This window comes from Erithacus rubecula (assembly GCF_903797595.1).
Source record: "Erithacus rubecula genome assembly, chromosome: 19".
NCBI lineage: Eukaryota > Metazoa > Chordata > Aves > Passeriformes > Muscicapidae > Erithacus > Erithacus rubecula.
In genome coordinates this window covers 2,381,349-2,401,752 of record NC_136671.1, presented here as the reverse complement: position 1 = coordinate 2,401,752, position 20,404 = coordinate 2,381,349, and the positions used below count along the sequence as shown (strand labels likewise).

The 20,404-nt window shown below is 45.2% G+C and overlaps 2 protein-coding genes across 2 annotated transcripts; one reads left to right on the top strand and one right to left on the bottom strand.

The window, feature by feature from the left end:
• Positions 1–1,812: 1,812 nt before the first annotated feature.
• Positions 1,813–9,480, bottom strand: GUCD1 (guanylyl cyclase domain containing 1). The gene is made up of 6 exons (XM_079322846.1): positions 9,079–9,480; positions 7,386–7,470; positions 5,774–5,939; positions 4,965–5,056; positions 3,130–3,371; positions 1,813–2,679 (listed from the first exon to the last, which is right to left on the bottom strand). The coding sequence occupies exons 1-6, from the start codon at positions 9,470–9,472 to the stop codon at positions 2,588–2,590; spliced, it is 1,071 nt and encodes a 356-aa protein (XP_079178972.1). The 5' UTR covers positions 9,473–9,480; the 3' UTR covers positions 1,813–2,587.
• SNRPD3 (small nuclear ribonucleoprotein D3 polypeptide) lies at positions 9,372–12,997 on the top strand. The gene is made up of 4 exons (XM_079322868.1): positions 9,372–9,485; positions 10,078–10,227; positions 10,835–11,027; positions 11,838–12,997. The coding sequence occupies exons 2-4, from the start codon at positions 10,102–10,104 to the stop codon at positions 11,897–11,899; spliced, it is 381 nt and encodes a 126-aa protein (XP_079178994.1). The 5' UTR covers positions 9,372–9,485; positions 10,078–10,101; the 3' UTR covers positions 11,900–12,997.
• Positions 12,998–20,404: the final 7,407 nt, after the last annotated feature.

Below are 20,404 nucleotides of genomic sequence, written 5' to 3'. Positions count from 1 at the left end.
TATGTTACAGGGTTATTTGTGAGTTTAACCTTTATTGAGAATGGCTTAATTACAAATAAAAATATATTTATGTATAAAATCCCTGCATGTAAAATCCCCTTCCTTTGCTATTGACATCCTGACCAAAACAAAGCAACAGAACATTTTCAGAGTTTTGATAGACAATCTTGTAATAGGAAATAAAGTCTCAGAAAATGCAGATGTTCTGGATGCTTGTGCAGTGAGCTGCTCTTTCAGCTGCATTTGTGTCATACACTCAGTCTTTTCACTTGGCTTTTGCTTATTCCTCATGTTTTCATCTCTCATGTCCATCTTCCATTTGGCAGCAGTACGAGGTCCAAGTGACCTCTCCTTTTGTCTGCACTAGCTTAGACAGCTTTATCTTTCACTGTTGAAGCATTTAAATCCTGGGTACCAAACACTTACCAGTCAGTATTGTTACACCTGTGTGTGCACTTCAGAACACTAAGCTTGCCATCAAGTTCATGTTTTCTATATGCCCAGGACTGACTTTTGGTAATGGAAACAGCAGATGCTGAAGGTCAGTTACAAGCCTTTGTAAGAATTGTTTTTATTAAACTCATCAAGCCTGCTCTAAGATAAATCCTGTGGCAGTTTAATAGTATTGATTGAACTACCTACCTGAAAATGCATGGAAATACTCTAACAGCCTGTAGCTTCCATACCTGTTAATTATTAACAGAGCTAATACACTTTCTCAAAATCACACATCATGATTTTGGCCCTGGACATAAAAATTCCCAGATCAGGAGTCTTCTGGTTCCCTACTTTGGAGGAGTTGAAAGGCATTATCTACAACAGGTTTTGTATCTTTCTTCTGGAGGGATTCTGCTGGTTGCACTGATGGACCAGTTCTGCACAAATCACATCCTCCCTGTTATCATCAGTGCCAAAATGTATTTAAACTTCACCAATGATAAGCAAAATTTGATGCACAAAATTTCCTGGTGTGCACTTTTGTTTGGAATTTTTAAGGGTTACATTGCATTTTAAAAGTCTGTTACTATTTTTTGTCTTTGTACAAAGGAGCATCCTTGATTCTACTAAGTACTTAGTCAACACTGTATACTTCTCAGTTAGTCAACAACTGATAAAAGAAAATATTCATCTTGGTAAAAAGCTTTCTATGCTGAAAGTAGATTCCTATTTATTATATCCACCAGTAAGTAACAATATCCTTTTACTGTGATTCCACATAGTTCCATAACTTGAACATTTCTTTTCCTAAACCCATGCCAGAAATGTGGGATCTCTGTCTTCAGGGCAAATTTTCCTAGTTTTACATCAGTGCTGATTTTCCTACTCACGTTCATATAGGCAAGACTGAAGATTGAGATGTACAGGAAATTAGGATGAATGAAGCTGAAATAAGTGGCTTTTTTTTTACACTTCAGAGTGCTCCTCAGGTAACAGAGGAAAGGGTTATTAATGGGCTGCTACCAATTTCACTTAATGTCTCAATACAGCAAAAACTCAATCCAAATACAGTTATAGTGAAAGGGCTAGAGAAATCTAAGTTCCTGCCTTCTTATTTGTAGCAGAGATGTTTGAATTTCCTTTTTTCTTACTTGATTTTAGCTCTTCTTAGAAGGTCACTGAACTAATACCAACAGCGAAATTTGGCTCAAATTATGATTCAGCATTTTAGGTACAATGCAGTAGATGCTGTTAGACATTTACACTTTACACACAAAATACATACCATTAGTGTGGATGATAATTTTCTGCATTTGCTTACTAAGTTTAAATGTTTAGAACATTCATATTTAAGAATGGGTTCTGCAGAAACTGGCACATGTGGGTGGCATAGCATTCAGAGCTTTTTGCAAAGAGCAGTAAAGACTTTTCAAGTGCAAATAAAATCTTCCACCTAAAGTTTTGAAGCAATCTGGAGCTCTGAACAGTCATCCAAGATGATTTAGCCAGAAGAGATTGAGTTTGTAGTGCAAGGGAGCAATTCCAGTATTGCAGCTGCATAAATACTAAATCTCTGTGAATTTGTTACATGGGATGTTTCAAACATTGCAGACAATACTGATGAGCCAGCAAGGCATTTTTTTGTTATTTAGAAGTAGTTTAACATTTTTTCCTTTTAGAATACTCTACTGAACTTCAAATCCATAGATTTTGGATGAAGAGCAGCCCTTTGACAGAGAGAAACAGGTATTTTCTATTTTTTTGTTTACCTAAACCTATGCAAATATTACCAAGTGTTAAAGTTCATAAATTTGGTGCTTTATGTGTTTGATTTGAAAATAAGCTGAAAGTGAACAGGCTCTGGGGCTGTATTTTAAAACTGCTGTCAAATGTGCAATTTTGAAAATTAGGGAAAAGAAAAAAAACAAACCCAAGAAAATAGAGACAGGCATTGCAAAATCAGATACATCATCAGAAAAAAAAAAGGTAAGGACAGCATTGCAATATAGTCCTGTCAATGTCTCTAAAGCCTCCCTAGCTGAAGGTCCCACTGCAGGTCAGGAGCGAGGTGTGTGCAGGGGAGTCCTGAGACAAGCAGCCAGCTGCTGGCAGGCTGTGCAGGAAGGAGCAGGAGTGTCCTGGGTGAGTGTCAGCTGTCTGTGTAGATGAACAGAATGTCTTCATCAGTGCCATAACTTGTCCTGGCTTCCTCAAAGTTACTGATGCTGGTGCAGCATGTTCCTGGGAAGGAGGAACAAAACGTCACAAAAATTCAGGAAGATTTGCAGGTGAAAGGTTCTTACACTGGATGTAACAGCATCCACAAACCAGAGACTACACCCAGCAGTTTAGGTTACAGCTTTACTTGGGTAGATTTTTTCGCCCTAAAGAGCTCACTGAAGTAATGCTGCACATGGGTACCAAATTGGCCCTTCTGTTATATTCTCCACATAGACATTTCAGCATCTCTCTAACCCATCTGAAAGCCAAACAAGCCAATTGCTAGAATGCCACCTGAATGCTTCAACTCACACCACAAAATGCAGCACTGATGTAATTAATATGGCAAAACCCCTTCTGACAGACTGGGTAGTGAATGCTGAAATGCCTGTGCACTGTGAGGGGAGGTCCAGTTGTGGCTCTGTGTCAGACTCGTTAGTAGAATCCCTCCAAAAGAGACAGGCTACTCACGGTCAGCATAGGCAGGGTTGTTGTAGTAAATACTCCCTGAGGCTTTGTTGTAGCCACATAACACAATGAAATGGCCCTGGTAGTCAGGGCTCCTGCAGAAGCACTTCTGTCCAATGGGAAGGAAGCAGCAGTATTTGACAGGACTTGAGCAGAGATCACACAGTAGCAGGACTGCATTCACAAGGACAATGGCTACGTGACCCTGGGACAGGTGGTTTTGGATGTCTTGAACAGTTACTGTGCTGCAAGGAAAAAACAGACATTGCTTATTGAAAGAGGCTGGTGTAAAGGAAGTGCCTGATGGTGACAGTGCAGCTTGCACTTCTATAGATATACTATAAATACACTAGATTAACTTCTATATCACAGTCCAACTCTTTGCTGTTAACCCTGCAGGCTTTGCTGTGACCAAGCCTGACAGAACCTGTAGCATTCAAGGCCTTTTCATGTCATTGCTGCTACTGAAGTGCAGGGCAACAGCTCTGGATTCTGCAGTAAAACATTCTGAGATTACATGTGAGATGCCCCAGAGAAGAGTAAAGCAAAGAAGCTGGCAACTCACTCCATAACTTGAGGGACTTCTGTTGTGGGAAAATTGTAAGTGAAGTGTTCATTCTTGCTGTTAGAAAAGCTTATCTGAAACACCAAATCTTTATCGACTGAGTGGTTAAATATTGTCTAACCACTAACCAAATTAAGATGTGCCCAAATTTGCCTGTGTTACACAGGACTGTTGTTTCTCTCAGCTGAAGTTTTGAATCACCTGATACTCTTGAGGCTTTATTTCTGCAGAGAGTAAGTATCCACCAAACATAACCTATAACCTGATCTGTTCAAAGCTGTCCTTCACTGAGGCAGATGGTGTGCTCCATCTGCGTGAGAACTCATCACTTGGATCTGTTCCAGATGTCTGTACTGTGTGCACCACCTGACTGAACTCATGTGCTTCTCATTTAATCCTTCCCAACTCTGATGCCCCAGCCTCAGTACTGCACAGGTAGATATGCCCTCTGTCCCTGCCCTGATCAAGGCCACAATCTTAAGACTGCAAAAGCAGGTGGGACTGAGTGTCCCTTCTCTCCTGTCACAACTGTGATTAAAGGGATGGTGACTCCACATGTGTTAGAAAGGACTCTTGATTCTGCTAAATATAAGTTACACTCCAGCATTCGAATGCTACTGTGGCTGCCTCATATCCTCTCTCCTTTGCTTACCCTGTATCATTTACCCCACTTTGACAACAGGCATCCAAATCCAGCTTCCCTATAAAAAGGGACACAGCTCAAGTTGGATGCTTAGTTATTCCACAATAGAATTTCACTGCTGACTATGAAAATTCTTCAGTTTTTCCATTTCTTCTGGGTTTGCAGTTCTTTTACAGAGTTCCTCATTTCATGGTCCCCTTGGCAAAAGCTCCTATGCTAACTTGTACTTTGCATGCTTGTCTGGGAACAGAGATCCATGTTTGCATGGCTTTGGGAACAATGAGTTCTGTACCTACACAGCATTCCCCTTAATTCCAACAATGGCAAATTAGAGTGCTGTAGGCACTCTCTACTGCCTGAGTGTAATGGATAACCAAATTCAAAACACAATCAGCTCCTATCAGCATTTTCATGTCACTTATTGTGCATCATGACTAATTTTTCTTCAAACTTCATTTATTAGCTCTTGATGTGCATGGGGTTTTTTGAGACAGTTATTGTAGAAAGACACTAATTGGCAAAAAAAAAAAGGCTTAGGGCTTGATTTCATTCTGTTTCAGGAGTTTAGGTTGGTGCCTCCAAGAAAAGCAGGGGGCCACAGAATCTCCAAAGAGAAAGAAAACAGCTTACCATTTCTCCACCAGCACCTTGCAGTCTTTGGCTTGTGCAAAGAGCTGATTCACTCGATTCTCTTCTGTGTCAAAGTGCTTCCTGTAAAATGACTGGGGAAATAACAGAAGTTCTGAACTGGAATGGTGTTTACCTTGGGTAATCCACCACTTAGTCTGCTAGCAAGGGCCTGCATAAATTGGAGATCTTGCTATGGAATAAAAGATCTCTCCCTTAGTTCAGTGGAAACAGGACAAGGATTTCTGCCCTGGGTTACAAATTAAATTTGCTCCAGGTCAGTTACTGTTGCAGTTTCTATCCAGTGACTGTTCAGCTGCCTACATGAGAGAAGCCTGTCTGGTTTCCCAGGGGAAGCTGGGCAGGAGCTTGCAGTGAAGTCACTGCTGCTACAGGCCCTCCTTGGCAGTCCTGGAGAGGCCAAGCTCTCCGTGGGTGGGAGGCTGAGTTCCCCTCTCACCTCTAGAGGTGGATCTTCCAGGTCAAGGCTGAGGCACGGTGGTGGGGAAAGTGTGGAAGCTAAACACTGCTGCTGCCCAGGCTGTACCTGTTCTGTAGATAAATACAGGGCTTCAGTCTCCAAGGCTGTCAAATAGGTTGGAACCTTTCATGAACACTACATGCAAACTTTTTTAAAATTCAAAAGATGGAATCAATATGGGTCATATTGCCTTTGGAACAGATCTGTGCCAGTTTTGGCAGCAGGTCAAATTAACCATGGTTGACTGCCAGTAACACACCAGAGCTTTTATAGCATGACACTCAAGGCTTTTAAAGCTGCCTGCTCTCCCCCTGTAGATGAGAATACTGACCTGATTTTTGTAGCCCTTGTCCACTCCGAGTGTCTGGGTGCAAAATTTATGCCTAACTCCGAAGTGCCGCATTAAGTAGGCCAGGTCAATAGTCCAGATGCTCTTTGTTAACTGGAGTTCCTGGATGGCTTTCTGAAACTCATCATTGTCCAAATGATTCAGGTACCTATGGTATCAAGAAAGGTAGGGGAAGGGAAGCAAAGATCTTAGGAAAAGCAAAATGCATGCTGTAGCCAAGCCTCTACACCACAGCACATAAAAACTGAAACAATGGGCTTGGCTAAGAAATAACCAAAAAAAACCAAAAAAACAAACCAACCCACAAAGAAGACAGAAATTTGAGGGAAGGGAGTAGGGAATATTTAACTGGATTTATTGCTGACTTTTTAAAATTGGAAATGTGTGGTGTCTTGACTGTTTTAGAGTGCTAGAAGTGTACAGGTGCTGTACCAGAGTCAAGCTGGTATAGAACTCTGTCCTGAAGGGTTTACAGTGTAATGTACAAGTGTATTAGAGCCAACACAGAAAGAAGAGTTAAAGACTAAAATTTCCTTCACACAATAGATGGATTTCAAAAGGAGGAGCCATAAAGTAGTTCAGAAAATATTCAAAGGAAGCTTGTTTTAGGCACTGATGACACAAAAGGAAGAAAAGGGGAGATGAAGTCAGGAGGAGGCTTGGGACAGGTTGCAAAGAGGTGGGGCGAGGTAGTTACAGGGAGTTGTGAAAGTAAGAAAACAAAGAGAAATAAATGATGAAAAATACAAAGCAACTGGAATTGAGGATGCAGGGCAAACGAGGTCAGATCAGCAGGGTGAGAAGAGTAATCTTGAAAGCTGAGTTTTGGGCAGACTGGAGTGGCAAAGAGGTAAAGGGAATAGAGGTTACAGTAGTCAAGATGGGAAATTACCAGAACACGGACTAACGTCTTGGCAGAAGGGATGGAGAGAAATGAAAATCTTCTGCTTCATATCTACTAAGTGGACATCTAAATAGGTATTTCTCCTGCACCTAAGCTCATGTTCCTCTGTGGAAGGAAAGAGGAGTTCAGCAGGACAGCTACTAGTTCAAAAAAAGGTAAAACCAAAACAAACAAAAAAACTCAAAGGGCAACACAATATTGAAGCTGAAACTGCTCCTGGAACACAAACACTCATCTCACAGGTTGAGGCTCAGCAGGACAGAGGTAATACAGGTACAGCACACACTCATGAATTTGGATACACCTACCTATCACTTGAAAACACAGAATGGAATCAGGTGAGTCACAGCTAACTACCAGTTCTGAATTGTAACAGCAGGAAAGAGGCAACACTTTCTATGAGCTTGTGTGTGCCAGCCTGCAAAGTTCACAGAGCTGATTAGGTATTCTGCATCTGTCTAATGAGCTAGTAATTCAAAAGAGTCTGAAGTTCACTTCAGTTTCTATTTTCCCTTGTTACTGCTGGAGAGCTGGGCCAGGCCCAAGCAGCAGTCACTGTCCAAGGGTACCTCAAAAACTGCTGCTCTCCTAAGGCTGACCTCATGGCTGCTTCAACACACCTCCCTGGGATTTGCTTCCTGCTCCCCCTCCCCACAGAATGGGATTTCCTGCTCTAAGGGAGCCACTTACTGAAGCACCATCCTGGAGCAGGCCAGCCCGCAGTCCCAGTGGTACAGCTGCTGAATCACTGGCACTTTCAGCTGGATGCAGTCAACTGTGTGAGCAGAATGCAGTGTCAATCCACACAGGAATGTTTGTCCGTGCCACTAAAAGTCAGCCTGTCCCCAGCACTAGAGCCACTGAAACTTAGGAACATGGAGGAACGTGATTTTGTCTGACTGGCAGGTGGTTTTGTTTGTTTCTCAGGGGAACATGCATTCAGTGTTTCTGTACAGGTAAACATTTGGTTAACCTCATACTCCTTTATGGTTCCATACCTAGATCACTGGCTTACCATCCCCTTTTCCTTTGGGAAGTAGGTTTGGTTGTTGGTTTGTTTATTTTTTTGTGCTTTTTTTCCCCTAATTTTTTATTTTGGCGTGATGTACCCACCACACCTCAATTGAAGCTGTGTCTCCTCCTGGATAACAGCAGGTAAGACACAGGTATTCATCCTTTTTCCTGTGTCTGATTGTACTTCTGTGCCACAAGAAGGGTTAAACCAAACTGGAAGAAAGCATACCAAGATTTCTGGGCAGGAATATCTTAGAAGCCCCACAGATTTAAACCTTTTTTATAGATGTCTTTTTCCTCAGGGATGGTAATTTAGAGAATTTAAACAAAACTCACAAGTGGCACCAGTTGTCCTTTTGTATTAATTCCATCAAAACCTCAGTAGAGAGGGAAAATTCTCTGCCAAAAAGTCCCAAAACACAAACTCCATCCAGTTTTTTATTTTTGTGGAGTTGGCAATGTGGTGGTTTCAGTTACACCCTCACCACTGGCAGGACTTGAAGAGTTGTGCCTGTCACTGCTACTTCAGCATTTACCAAAGTGAGTTCATCACAAAGGGCTTTTCTCAGTAACCTTTGATCTAGAAAAGGCCTTTGAGAAGTTTTGTTAACAAGGTCCTCTACGTTTTATGATGGGAATAAAAATGCATTTGACATCATGTGGACTCATCTAGTTTTGGTATAATATTACTTACAGAACTTTTCAGATAATATTTCTCCTAGTTGTGCCCCCATTTAATCATGACTTTAACGAGTGGCATACCAGTTGATATATGCAGTCCTTTTAATTCATCTAGTTTAAGGTGCTCTCAAGTATCATAATAAAAAAGAAAAAGGGAAAAAAAACCCAACCAATTCTCACTTGTCCTCAAATCAGGACTTCTCAAGTATTTTATCATAATTTTTTCTAGGCACTTTATGAATCTGTGCCCTTTTTGTAAACAGCCAGGGCCTCTACCAAGTCCCACATTAACCAAGGGGTAGGGAACGTTTTCTACACGAAAGCTTCAGAGAGCAATAACAAGTTTTCTTGTCTGTCCAGCTTCCAGTCAGCTATTTCCCAACAGACCCGGAGCTGTAGGTGAGTTGACACCTAGAGGAGCTGACACGGAGCCGGGACACCAGCCGGTGTGTGCCGCGCCTGCAAATCACCCCGCGCACCCTCTGCGCTTCGCCAGCTCCCGCCGCCACCACCGCACCGAGGGAGCCGGTGGCTGCACACGCTGCGGGCCAGACCCGCAGCACGGCGGCTCGGGAGCAGCCAGAGGCCGCCGGAGCCCCGCCGGGGCCCAGGAGCCGCCCGCTGCCCTCTGCCCGCCCCCCTCCGCCGGGCCCCGCCGGCCGAGCAGGGCTGAGCGGCCCGCACTGACCTGGCGGCGGCTCGCCGGCCTCCCGGGGACTCTTCATGGCGGTGGCGGCACCGGCCGCCCGTTCAGCGCCGGCCCCGCCGAGCCGGCGGCGCGGCCCCGGGGCCCGGCGCTGGCTCCTCCCGGAGGCGGGGGCTGAGGGGGGCCGGGCCCCGGGGCGCTTGCCCCGCGCCGTGGCGGCGGCGAGAGCGGCGGGGCGAGCGGGCGGGCAGGGGCAGGGGCATGACACGGCGGGCGGGGGCCGCGCGGCGCTGCCCGGGGCTCGGGCACCGCGGGGCTGCCGCGCTGGCCCCGGCGGAGGGGACGGGACGGGACGGGACGGGACGGAGCCGCACCGCCCCCAGCGCCGCGTTCCGGTTCCGGCGCGCGGAGCAGGGCGGGAGGCGGCGGAGGCCATTAGCGAGAGCGCGGTGAGTGAGGGGGGATGGCTCCCGCGCCGGGCCCCGCGGGCCCCGCTCGCTCCCGGGCGCTCTGGGGCCGCGTCCCTGAGGGGCCGCTCGGAGCGGCCACGGGTTGGAGGGTGGGGGAGCCCGGCCCCGCTCCCTCAGGGCGCTCGGCCCCGGCCCCGCTCCCGCTCCCTCACGGCGCTCGGCCCCGGCCCCGCTCCCGCTCCCTCAGGGCGCTCGGCCCCGGCCCCGCTCCCGCTCCCTCAGGGCGCTCGGCCCCGCTCCCGCTCCCTCACGGCGCTCGGCCCCGCGGGGCTCGCAGCGGCCGCACCGCCGTGGGATCTTCCTGGGGCTCTTCCCGTGCGGGTGGTTTGTTATGTGGTCCTTAAATAAGAATTTCCTACAAGAGACCTGGAAAAGATGGCTGTTGATGTTTAAAGTCTCTCCATGGGCACGTCTCTAGAGAAGTGTTATTGATGCACAGTCTAAGCGCATGTTGTGTTTAAATGTGAGAGAGTTGATGCTTTACAGTATTGGAAAGGATGATAGGCTGTGTAGTTGGAGCTTATTCTACACCTTCCCCGTAGCAAAAGCGTTTGTGTTCGTCGTGCCGCAGGTGTAGAGGCACAGCACTGCAGCCATGTCCATTGGGGTGCCCATCAAGGTCCTGCACGAGGCCGAGGGCCACATCGTCACCTGTGAGACCAACACGGGAGAAGTTTATCGAGGCAAACTTATCGAAGCTGAAGACAACATGAATTGTCAGGTATCTTTTGTTTCACAAGAATGGAGGGAAGCTTGGCTGATTTGGGCTTGGGAAAGCTGAAAATTTGATTAGAAGACTGTTGTTTTTAGTTCTGTTCAGTTTTAGTTTTGGGATAAAGAAAAATGTGATGCTGCTTTTTAGCATGGTGGATTCAGCATTACAGAATGCTCCAAAGAGGCCAGAGCTTATTTCCAATGTCACAATAGGATTGGGCATGCCTGTCAGGAGGATCAGAGATTTTAAGATTCTGTCCTGTGAACAGTGTTTTCCCAGAGTTCTTTTTTAAAAGCCACTGAGGATAAAAATAAAAAACCTTGATTAAAGTAACTGAATCTTAATGCACATTACTTCAGTCATTCCAGGCGGTCCTAATTTTGACTTCAGGCAAGTGATCATTGAAATCAGAATGCTTTCCTAATAGTTAGTACTAGAACAGCTTTATTAAAACTTTTGTTAAGAAAACAAAAAGAATGATGCTGATAAAGCTAATTTGTAAACTGGGGGAGAAATCAAAAGTCCTGGCAGCAGGCAGGGGGTGTGTTTAAATGATGATGCCTCGAGTCCCAGCTGAGGCCTGGCTGAGCACTGGCTGATTTTTCCCTTCCAGATGTCCAACATAACAGTGACATACAGGGATGGACGGGTGGCACAGCTGGAGCAGGTGTACATCAGGGGCAGCAAGATTCGCTTTCTCATCTTACCAGATATGCTGAAGAATGCTCCTATGCTGAAGAGCATGAAGAATAAAAACCAGGGTTCTGGAGCTGGGCGAGGGAAAGCAGCTATTCTCAAAGCTCAAGGTATGTACAATTTGTTCATGGGCCCTCCCCCTGTTTTTCTGTAGAGCTGGAAAACTCGTCTTTGTTGCTGAGATTAAGCAGTGAGAAGTGAAAAGATTACTGCTTCATACAGTGTTTTTCTGTATGTTTTGTCTTACAGTATGAGTCAAGACTCACATTTTCCCAGTTACCTGAACATTGATGCTAATAATTCAGTAATTTAATGAGTAGTCCTGTTAAACAGAACCTTTCTGTTAAACTTAAGAGCTCTGTTTCCCTGCAATTGTAGCCCCCAGCTGTTTGGAACACTTTGGGAAGAATTCAGGTGCTCTTGATAAGTTTTTCTAAGAAATCAATTTTAGTTATAAAGATGGTACTTTAGCTGCTGGGAAGCTGTAATTATTAGCTTTTCTGTAGTTCACTCTCACTTGTACCTTTCTCAGAGGATCAGTCTAGTTATTAGGTAGCTGAGTAACAATCATGTGCCACAAAGCCCCTGGTTAACTTCAGTGTGCAGTAACATTTATATGGGGGAGTAACTTACTGAGCAATGTTGCAAAACCTTGCAAGAGTGTGGGATTTCAAATCTCTTGGGTGACACAGATTTATGTGTCAGAAGGAGCATGAGATGTATGAGTATTTGCTGCAGTTCTTCTGAGGAGCCAGACTGTGGGCCATGAGGTTCTGATTCTTCTCACAGAAACCTTCTTGCTCTCACATCGCTTTCTGAGCAAGAGACCTTGGGTGTTGTTGATATTTTGCTTGTCAGTTGTTGAGATAAATGTGCAGGTGTGTCAAATTCATGTCATCCCTGCTGTTTTCTCTCTTCAGTGGCTGCCAGAGGAAGAGGCCGTGGTATGGGCCGTGGCAACATCTTCCAGAAGCGAAGATAATTTTGGTCTTGGCTGAATTGCTTTTTCTATTGGGGGTGTTAACTTGACTGTGTGTGTGTTGGGATCAGTTTTGTTTAATAAATGTTTCTGACAAAAACTCGTCTGCTCTTACCTGGCAGGGCAATTCTTGGGCAAATACACTGTGAGTTGATTTCAAACTCGAACCAGCTTTGGAAAATAGTGAACTTTATTATATCTAGTTTTGACCACTTTGTGTGATGCATTGTTTTTGAAAGATCATTATGTTTCCTTTTTCTTGTTTAGTCCTGCTGTCATTTATTTTCTAAAGAATTAGGAGTTCTTAATGAAGAATTTTCAGTCATACATTATCAAGTCTTATTAGCAGCTGCATTTATGGAAAATGCAGCAAAACAGAGGCAGCTTCCTGAGAAGCAGAGCACTGTGTTCTTTTGCTTTATATGGACCTACAATAGATAAAGGTCCATCTTCAGATGTGTATACTGAACTTGTATTCTTGCATTTCTTATTTTTCTCTTTAGATATGGGGAGAATTTTTCATTAGGAACACACAACTTTGATAGCCTGAATCTATATTTGCAGTGAAAAAATCTATTCTGACTTTCTTAGCAGTTTTTCCCTGTGCCTGGGAAAAGACAACAGAACATAAAATAGGCATTTTCCAGGATAAATTCAAAATGCTCTTTAGATTTGAAAGGCAGTGCAGGTATATGAGGAAGGTCTTATAAATAGTTATCCATTAAACACAACTCAGTACAAACGCTGATGTTTTGAACAAAACTCACTATCAACTTCAGCTTTTGATCTTATTATCTATACACAGTTTATAGATCAGCTGATCTGCAGGAAGCCAAATGTAGTTGTAGCTTCAGTTCATTTTGCTTGAAGTGTAGTGTGGGTGTTTTTACTGCCTTAAATGGTTGAAACATTTCAGTGTAACCCTTCTGTACCTAATCACAGACTTGCATTCAGTCAATTACCAGTCTACACACACAAAAGGGCTGCTCTTGCTTTTCTGGTGGGATGCTGTGAACTCTCCCTTGTGTGCAGACAGGAAAGTTGAACTAATGTATTAACTTGTTGAATTGTGTAAATAAAGCTGTATTTGGTCTCACATCACTAAGGAAAACCCTGCTGCATGTTCTTCTTGGTGGTAGTGATCTTAAATATTTCCAATGGAAACCCCTTACAGATGTGTTTAAGGGATGCTTGGGCTTAACTGTGAAAGCAATGTAGTGTCATCTTACAGCTGTCCTGAGGAATGTGTCCCAAAGATGGCATTCCTCACAAACAGGGATCATTTCCACTGATGGTGACTGGCTCACCTCTTTGAAAGTCCCTCTTCCTCCTCGAGCAGCACGGAGCTGCTGTTCTCACAGGAGCAGTGGATGTGGCATTCAGCAGCACTGTGGGTGGGGGACAACCACGCATTTTGGAGAGAACCAGTAACCCTCCTCAGGAGGTTTGATTGAACAAACTGTATCTGCTTTAAGAAGTTGGAAGTAACATCTCAAATGCATACCAGCTTTGAAGAAGATACTGGATTGTGCATAAACAAAAAGCTGTGCACTATGGCTTCAGGTTGAGGCTGAGTCTAGGATGAACTGTTCAGAAAGATACTATGAATTTAGTATTAAAAATGTTGAAGTTTCATGATGGTAGCAAAGTCCCAGCCAAGACAAACATCAGATAGCAATTTCTGACTGGAGTAACTGGAATGCTAGTTTGTTACAGACTGCTTTCCAGAGCCTTCCTGTGGTGTGTGTATACTTAGTGTGAAAAATTAAAGTTTCCTTCTCACAGACGAGGTCTCACCCACTAGATGGCTCTGTTGGGAAGAGAATGAAGCTCAAGAAACCAGAACCCTCTGGAAAAATGCAAGAAATGTGACTTCTGCTATGAAGTCCATAAACTTAAGGGCTATTATAAACTAGCATAAAAATATTCACCTTATTTTCCTTATTTTCAGTGTTCCCAGAGTGCTGAGTTATAGCAGCTACTGATTGGTGTTGTGTTTCCCTGGTACTTGACTAATTGGGCAAATGCACTTAAATCATGTAGATTCCTCAGTTCAGTAACAAGCAGTCTATTTCCCTGGGATGGAAGGAGAGATGCAGCTGTTCTTAACATCTGTACTTACTTATCACTTCTAAAATCACAGATTGCAGCATTTCTTTTCATTCTTTGCCATCACACTGTGTGTGGGCTGGTAAATCTCATGTTCTTCAGTGGGTTCAGGGCTCTCCATGGTTTCCTGCTTTTGACAGAGAGAGACAAGCACTGGCCTAAAGCCAGGTTCTAAACTTGCCCCTTTGTTAACACCAGTGTAGGTGCCTTGGAAGTACTCAAGGGAGAGAATCTGTGCAAAGTAGTGTGGAGAGGTGCAGGTAGAAATTCACCCAGTCTTCCAGGGTCAAAACCACACTTGTGCTGCAGTATGAAAACAGGACCTAACATCACAGAAGAGTTAAAGTATCACGTGGAAAAAATTGCTTTGCACAGAACTGCAGGATCTTTCCTCACTCACCAGGTGCTTTCATCTCATACATGCACAGTTCTCTCCAGGTGAGTCTAACTTTTATTTGATCCTAAAGTTTTACTTTGTTTTAGTTAATTTTTCAATGCTCTTCAGGAAACCTCTTCTGTAAGGGCAGAATGGAGTGGGAAATGTGAATTTCTGGTGCTGATAGTCAGGATAACTGTCCAGTCTGTATCTCATGCTACTTGAGCTTGACAGTGAGCTTTCCTGTAAAATAGATGTGTCCTATTTCTTTTGCCAGTAAAATGTGAGCAAGGGTAGAAGACTGATGTCCCAGTGGAGTAGTGGTTTGGTAAAGTGAGTGGAATTCTGAGGTCTACAAGAAAGTGACAATTGTTTATTTCTCAGGCAAGGGTCAAAAGCAGGGTAAGAGTTCTCCCAGGGACCCTTGATGTTTCCATCCTGACAAAAGTAAAAATTTAGATCTGAACTTGCACCTTAATGCAGCTAAACTGATTTCAGATAGACCTGGTCTTCCTCCTCTAACATTAAATAAAACTTTGTGGGACCCTCCTGCCTTCAGTGATTCTTTGGAAGGAAATACAGATATGCCACTTTAAAAGCATGGTCATGGAACAGCCTTGAAATGCTGATGGGTCAGTGTGTGCAGATCACTTTGCAAGTGAGAGGAGACTTCTCCACTGCTCACACCTGCAGACAGGGAAGCTACCAGATGACTACAGTGTGCTGGTGCCTGGAGTAGCCAAAGCACTGCCTGCCTGCAAGTATTTTCCAGGTCAAGCTATGTTTTGACTGCTCCAGGAGTCCTGTTTTTGCCTAGACCTAATAAGAGCTCTTGATAGAGTCAAGAATATTTTTGGAGGTGATGAAAAAGGAAGTGCTACCCTTCCCTGCTCATGGTAACTGTTCCTCACAGACCAGGGTGTGGGATTATTTAACTCTTGGAGGCTGACATTAGTGTGCAGTATGAGTAGTAGGTTTGGGGTGGGTTTATGCCACTTAATTCAGATGTTTAATGAGAAAAGTATTTGGGGTTTGTGTGTGAGTTGCTTGGCTATTATTCCTGGCACAGGACCAGCCATTGCATAAGCAAGTATTGTGCAGCCTTCTGCTGCTCAGCAGAGACTATCAGAGTCTATGAAAAGTGGAGATTTTCCAGCATCATTAATTCAGGGGAGAATGCTGAAACCCTGGCAAAGAAACAGATTGTATCCAGAAGATGTGTAGTTATGCTGGGAGAAATGAAAAGAATTGCAGAAAAACACTATTATTGTTCTTTTATTTGGTGAACTGCTTGCAGTGAGCATTTAATTTTTTCTACATTCTCCCTTGCCTGGGGACTTAAAATCTGTTGTGTGGTTGGGGGTTTGCCCTAATTTCTGCTCACTGGAGAGATGCTGGTACATCTGCTCCAGAGCAAACCACTGCCTGTGAGGCAAAACTTCTTACATTTTGTTCCTTGGTGCCTGAAATGTTAATAGGCAGTGAGTGGAACCCACAGCCTCAGAGAGGATTTGGGGCACTGCAGCTGGTGGCCCTCAGCAGACACGCAGTGAAGCTGATTTGTGACAATACATAGATCCACATGGTAGCATTTTAGAATGCTTATTGATATCTTGACACTACCCTAAAATCTCAAGTAAACTGTAAGGTGAACAGGGTTTTTTCCCTGACACCATACCCAGCTGAGACACAGAACTGGCATGCAGAGATTTTTACTTTTCCCTGACAAAGATGTTTTGCTGTTTGTTGCTTCATGATCAAATGAGCTCCTTTCTGTCTCATGTATCTGCAACAGCTCCTCAACAAGCCTTTTTTGCAAAGCTCAGCCAAAAGTCAATGTTGTTTCCTTGAAGAGCACTATATCAAAGAGCACATCAGATGCATCCTCAGAACCAGTCAGGAGTGTGTCATTTGCCTGCAGTCTTGTTCACCTCTTGCTTTTGAGGGCAGTCTGGCTACAGCAGCAGAAGTGCTGGGGTTTGGGGAAAGGAGTGGCTGCCCTTAAAGGAAATGTTGCTTCTTCCTTTTCTCTTGGTACTTGTTAGCATCAGCTGTCTTTGTTTTGTCTTTTCACTGCAATCTTTTTTTTTTTCCCAGTTAATGATCCAAGTTTGACATGGAGAAAGTGGATGAAACTCTAGGGAACTCATTAGAGGCTTTTCATGTCAGAATTTGACTCCAAATGCATGAAATCTAATTCTAACCTAGGCAGAGATTTATAGCATGCTGAATGCAGAGATTCATACTGTGCTGGAGCTTCTGGCTGGAGGCTGTTCAGAAGGTCCATGTAGGAGATCTCACTTTATCTCCATGGCCACATTTGAGCCTGGCTTTTCCTGGCCCTGCAGCCCCTGGCTGAGCTGGATACCTTGGAAAGGAGCTCTGGGGGTGCATCCTGCTGTCCTGCTTGGGAGAGCCAAGTGTTCACCCAGCTCCAGAGCAGCTGGCCCTGTGCTAGCAGGAGCTTTGGGGCTGCCAGTGACACTGTAAAACACTAGGATTCATACTGGAGCTGAGGGATGGGCAACTCCAGGGCTGAGAGCCAGAGAAAGGTGTCTGGAGAAACTCTTGGCTGTTGCCTCTGAGTATCTGGTCACACATCAAACCTGTTCCTTTGGCCTCCATTGGCTCTCTTTCTCTTGCAGTTTCTGAAAAACTAAAACCCCAAAGAACTGTTGGCAAAATGAGTGGATGGGTTGTCACTTGCTCAGTTTTTCAGCTGCTGCAGAGTTCAGACAAAGGTGCACATATCAAACTGTTGGCTCTGCAAACCAAAAGATTTCAGGGGATCAAGAACGAAGCTCTGCTCACAAGTCTGACATGGAGACCCAAAGGCAGCTGCCTCTGCTAGTGTGGGAAAGGGCCTTTTCCCCATTTTTTGTGCCATGTTTTTGCTGTTGAGACACCATGTGTTTCATGGGATTACACAGGTTGAATTAGGCCCATGTCCTTTTTGATAGCTTTTCAAATGCTTCCCATCATTGTGTCCAATGTGGGGCAGATTGACACAAAAATGGACTGGGAGGAATAACCCTCCCAGAAGCTGAGGAACTGGCTAATCAGAAAGCAGGAAAATGTCTCTTCCACCTTTGTGACACACCCTGCATGCAAGCAGAATGCTGCTGTGCCAGGAAATGTCAGTGCCTTTAGGTTCACTTGCTTTTGAGGCCTGTTTGGATGCAGCAGGGGGATTGCTGGGCTTTGGGGAAAGGACCAAATGGAAGAAAAGCTGACTTTCCTCTGAGCTCTTCTGCTGAAGAAGAGTTCCTATGTGCTTACTGTGTTTTGTGGCTGTTCTGGTTTTGAATCAGCATCACTGAACTGGGATACTGTCAGATCTGAAAGGTTCACAGTCAAGTACTTGGTGTCTCAAAGTGCATCAAGATGCAGCCGTGGCCTTCTGCAGCCCTGGCCTCAGCTGGCAGTGCTCCAGCCTCTTCTGGTTTATGAACAACCTCTTGGCAGCCTTAAACCAGCTACTGCATCTATTTTGAGAGCATGTTTAAGGCCACTAAACTGCAAAACAGGTCCTCTTATCTATGGATAATGTCCCCAGCTGGGGTGGCTGGGCTTCCTGCCAGCTGCCCTTGGAGGCTTCTCACCTGCACTGCCAGGGACTGCATGATAAGAGTTTGTGCTGAGGCACTTTGGCTCTTCCAAGCTTTGAATCACGTCCTCTGGTAGAGAGCAGAGCAATCTCTAAAGGCAATGTTTAATCTTCTCTTGTTTGTTTTCTTAAGATGAAACAATTTATATTTTTGACATCTTTGTCAGCAGCTGTCCACTAAGGAGCTTGTCAGCCTGCCCCAAACAGTGCAAACCCCTTTATCTTCCTAGTGCTTGTGATGAGAAATGAATTATAAGTTAAAAAAAGAGCCTTGGCAGTGCAAAAGAAAAGGGCCTTGACAGGTTTTGAAGTGTGTGAAATAAAAAATAGATTAGACAAGCCTGTGCTTCCAGCTGCTTTTTGCATCCTTACCTCAACAAAATAATTACCACTCCTTTAGACAGAGTCACTGAAGTGAGGGAGGCTTTTGCTGAACTCAGTGCTCAGCATATTGCTGCCTGGAGCATGCCAAGGTGCTTACCTGGGTTTTGTGGGCAGAAGCAGAGGTAAAATACAGGATGGAGGTACAAGGAAGGTGTTGTCCTCCTAGGCAGGGAGAGAACAAGTGCCTTTCTGTTGGAGTAACTGTTCCTTCTTCCCTCTCAGGCCCAGTGGCCTCATTAGCTTGTTGTTAGGTGTTTGTTCTCTCCATGTGTGGCTGGTGCTGCTGGAGCTCTCTGCTGCTGCCTGAGCCCCATGGAGCCCCAGCTGGCAGTTCTCACAGCATCTTCAGGGGACATGCTTCACACTGGTGACCTCTCCTTCCAGCAGACTGCTGCTGAAAGGTGTCTGAATGGTGTGCTTGAAAGTCTCACTGAGGGCTGTGACACTGATCACCTGCTGGGAGCTTGGAGGTGGCTGTGGTGCATTTGTGCAGCTGCAGCTTCCTTGTTGCTACACAAGACAGGTCCCAGCCCAGGCTGGCCATCTGCAGCTGGAGGAGAGGGAGGCTGGAAAACTGGAGATGGTGGAGAGGGGTTGAGTCTTGATACTGAGTGCTGCTCTAAGTACTGAGCTTACAGCCCTGCAGCAGCAAGTGCCTCCTGAGGAGAGTGTTCAGTCCTGCTGTGTGACCTGACAGGAGACAGACTCTGCAGGGCAGGTGTCCCTGATTCAGCATCATAACCAAGCTGGTCCCTGTGGCTGTGAGGAGAGCTGAGTTAGCAGCTCTTCCCTTTAATACCTTTTGAGAGCCCTGAGTGTTCTCATTCAGGGCAAGGAAAGGCTCATTTTGCTTGTGTCATCCTCTCTGGTTGGTGAACTCTGCTTTTATGAAAATTGCAGATTTGGGGCCTCCAGGTCTGCTCCTTGAGCATACAGCTCACCTGGAGGGGGTCCAGGAGCACTTCCCAGCTTTGGAGCTGGGTGCACTGTGCTGCCCAGAGCCCCTCACCTGTCCCTGTGACCAGGAGCTGGCAGGGAATAGCTGGGTGTGCTGGGACCACTTCTGCTAAGTTACAGCCCATCAAAGTTCATCCAAGAAGCAGTGGCAAGACTTAATAATTTGCACTTTCACATATTTATTCACAACCAGTTCTCCATTGGGAGTTTTTTGTGACAAAGCAACCAAGTGCATATAGAGGAATAAACATGTATGCCCCAGCTGCTCAGCTGAACCAGTGTGTTCCTGCTTTATCTCCAGATCCTGGAGCTGCCAGCTGGCAAGTGGCATCACCAGTGATTGGCACAGAATTCCTCTGCAAGGGGCTGAATGTCTCATCCCTGTCCTGCTGGGTAGCAGAGCTCAGACTGAAAGCAGAGCTTTGAGCAGGGCTGGAAACAGGCTGGGGCTGAGCCAGGGGCTCTGCAGGGAAGAGCTGTGTCAGGGGTGCACAGCACACTGAGGGTCTCACCTCGTTTTAGGGGGGTGCTGCTGTTATGGAAAAGCTGTGAAGATGCCTCAGTGCAGAGCCCTAGGGGGACAGAGCTCAGAGCCAAACACCAAATGTTCAGCAGCACTGCTCCCTCTTTGTAGATATCACAGGCTCCCCAGGCAGCTCCAAGCCTTCATTTAAATGCTTTGTGCCCGAGTTTTCTTCTTGGCACAGAGCAGAGTGCTGCTCTGCTTAGACTGTAAGAGTTTAAGCAGATCTTGCTGACATTCAAAATACTTTTCATTTTTGCTGAAAGGTATTTTGGAAGGAAAAGAAAAAATTAATCTCTTCCATAGCAGGGAAGGAAATGAAGGGCTGAGCCTGGAGAGTGGTGGAAAATGGAGTTACCAGCTGGGCTGGTCACCAGTGGGGTTCCCCAGGACTCAGTATTGGGGCCAGTTCTGTTCAATGTCTTTACTGGTTATGGTGAGGGGATTGAGGGCATCCTCAGTTGAATTCACAGGTGACACTGAGTTGGGTGGGAATGCTGACCTGCTGGAGAGCAGGAAGATTCTGCAGAAGGGTTTGGACAGGCTGGATTT

What these genes read in the sequence shown, in the direction of transcription:
- SNRPD3 (XM_079322868.1), top strand. Translation starts at nt 10,102, where the DNA reads ATGTCCATTGGGGTGCCCATCAAGGTCCTGCACGAGGCCGAGGGCCAC. An exon ending in AAGACAACATGAATTGTCAG is followed by an intron (nt 10,228 to 10,834) that starts GTATCTTTTGTT and finishes TTTCCCTTCCAG; the next exon opens with ATGTCCAACATAACAGTGAC. An exon ending in AGCTATTCTCAAAGCTCAAG is followed by an intron (nt 11,028 to 11,837) that starts GTATGTACAATT and finishes TTCTCTCTTCAG; the next exon opens with TGGCTGCCAGAGGAAGAGGC.
- GUCD1 (XM_079322846.1), bottom strand. Translation starts at nt 9,472, where the DNA reads ATGGCCTCCGCCGCCTCCCGCCCTGCTCCGCGCGCCGGAACCGGAACG. An exon ending in AAGGTGCTGGTGGAGAAATG is followed by an intron (nt 3,372 to 4,964) that starts GTAAGCTGTTTT and finishes TTTTCCTTGCAG; the next exon opens with CACAGTAACTGTTCAAGACA. An exon ending in CAACCCTGCCTATGCTGACC is followed by an intron (nt 2,680 to 3,129) that starts GTGAGTAGCCTG and finishes CCTCCTTCCCAG; the next exon opens with GAACATGCTGCACCAGCATC.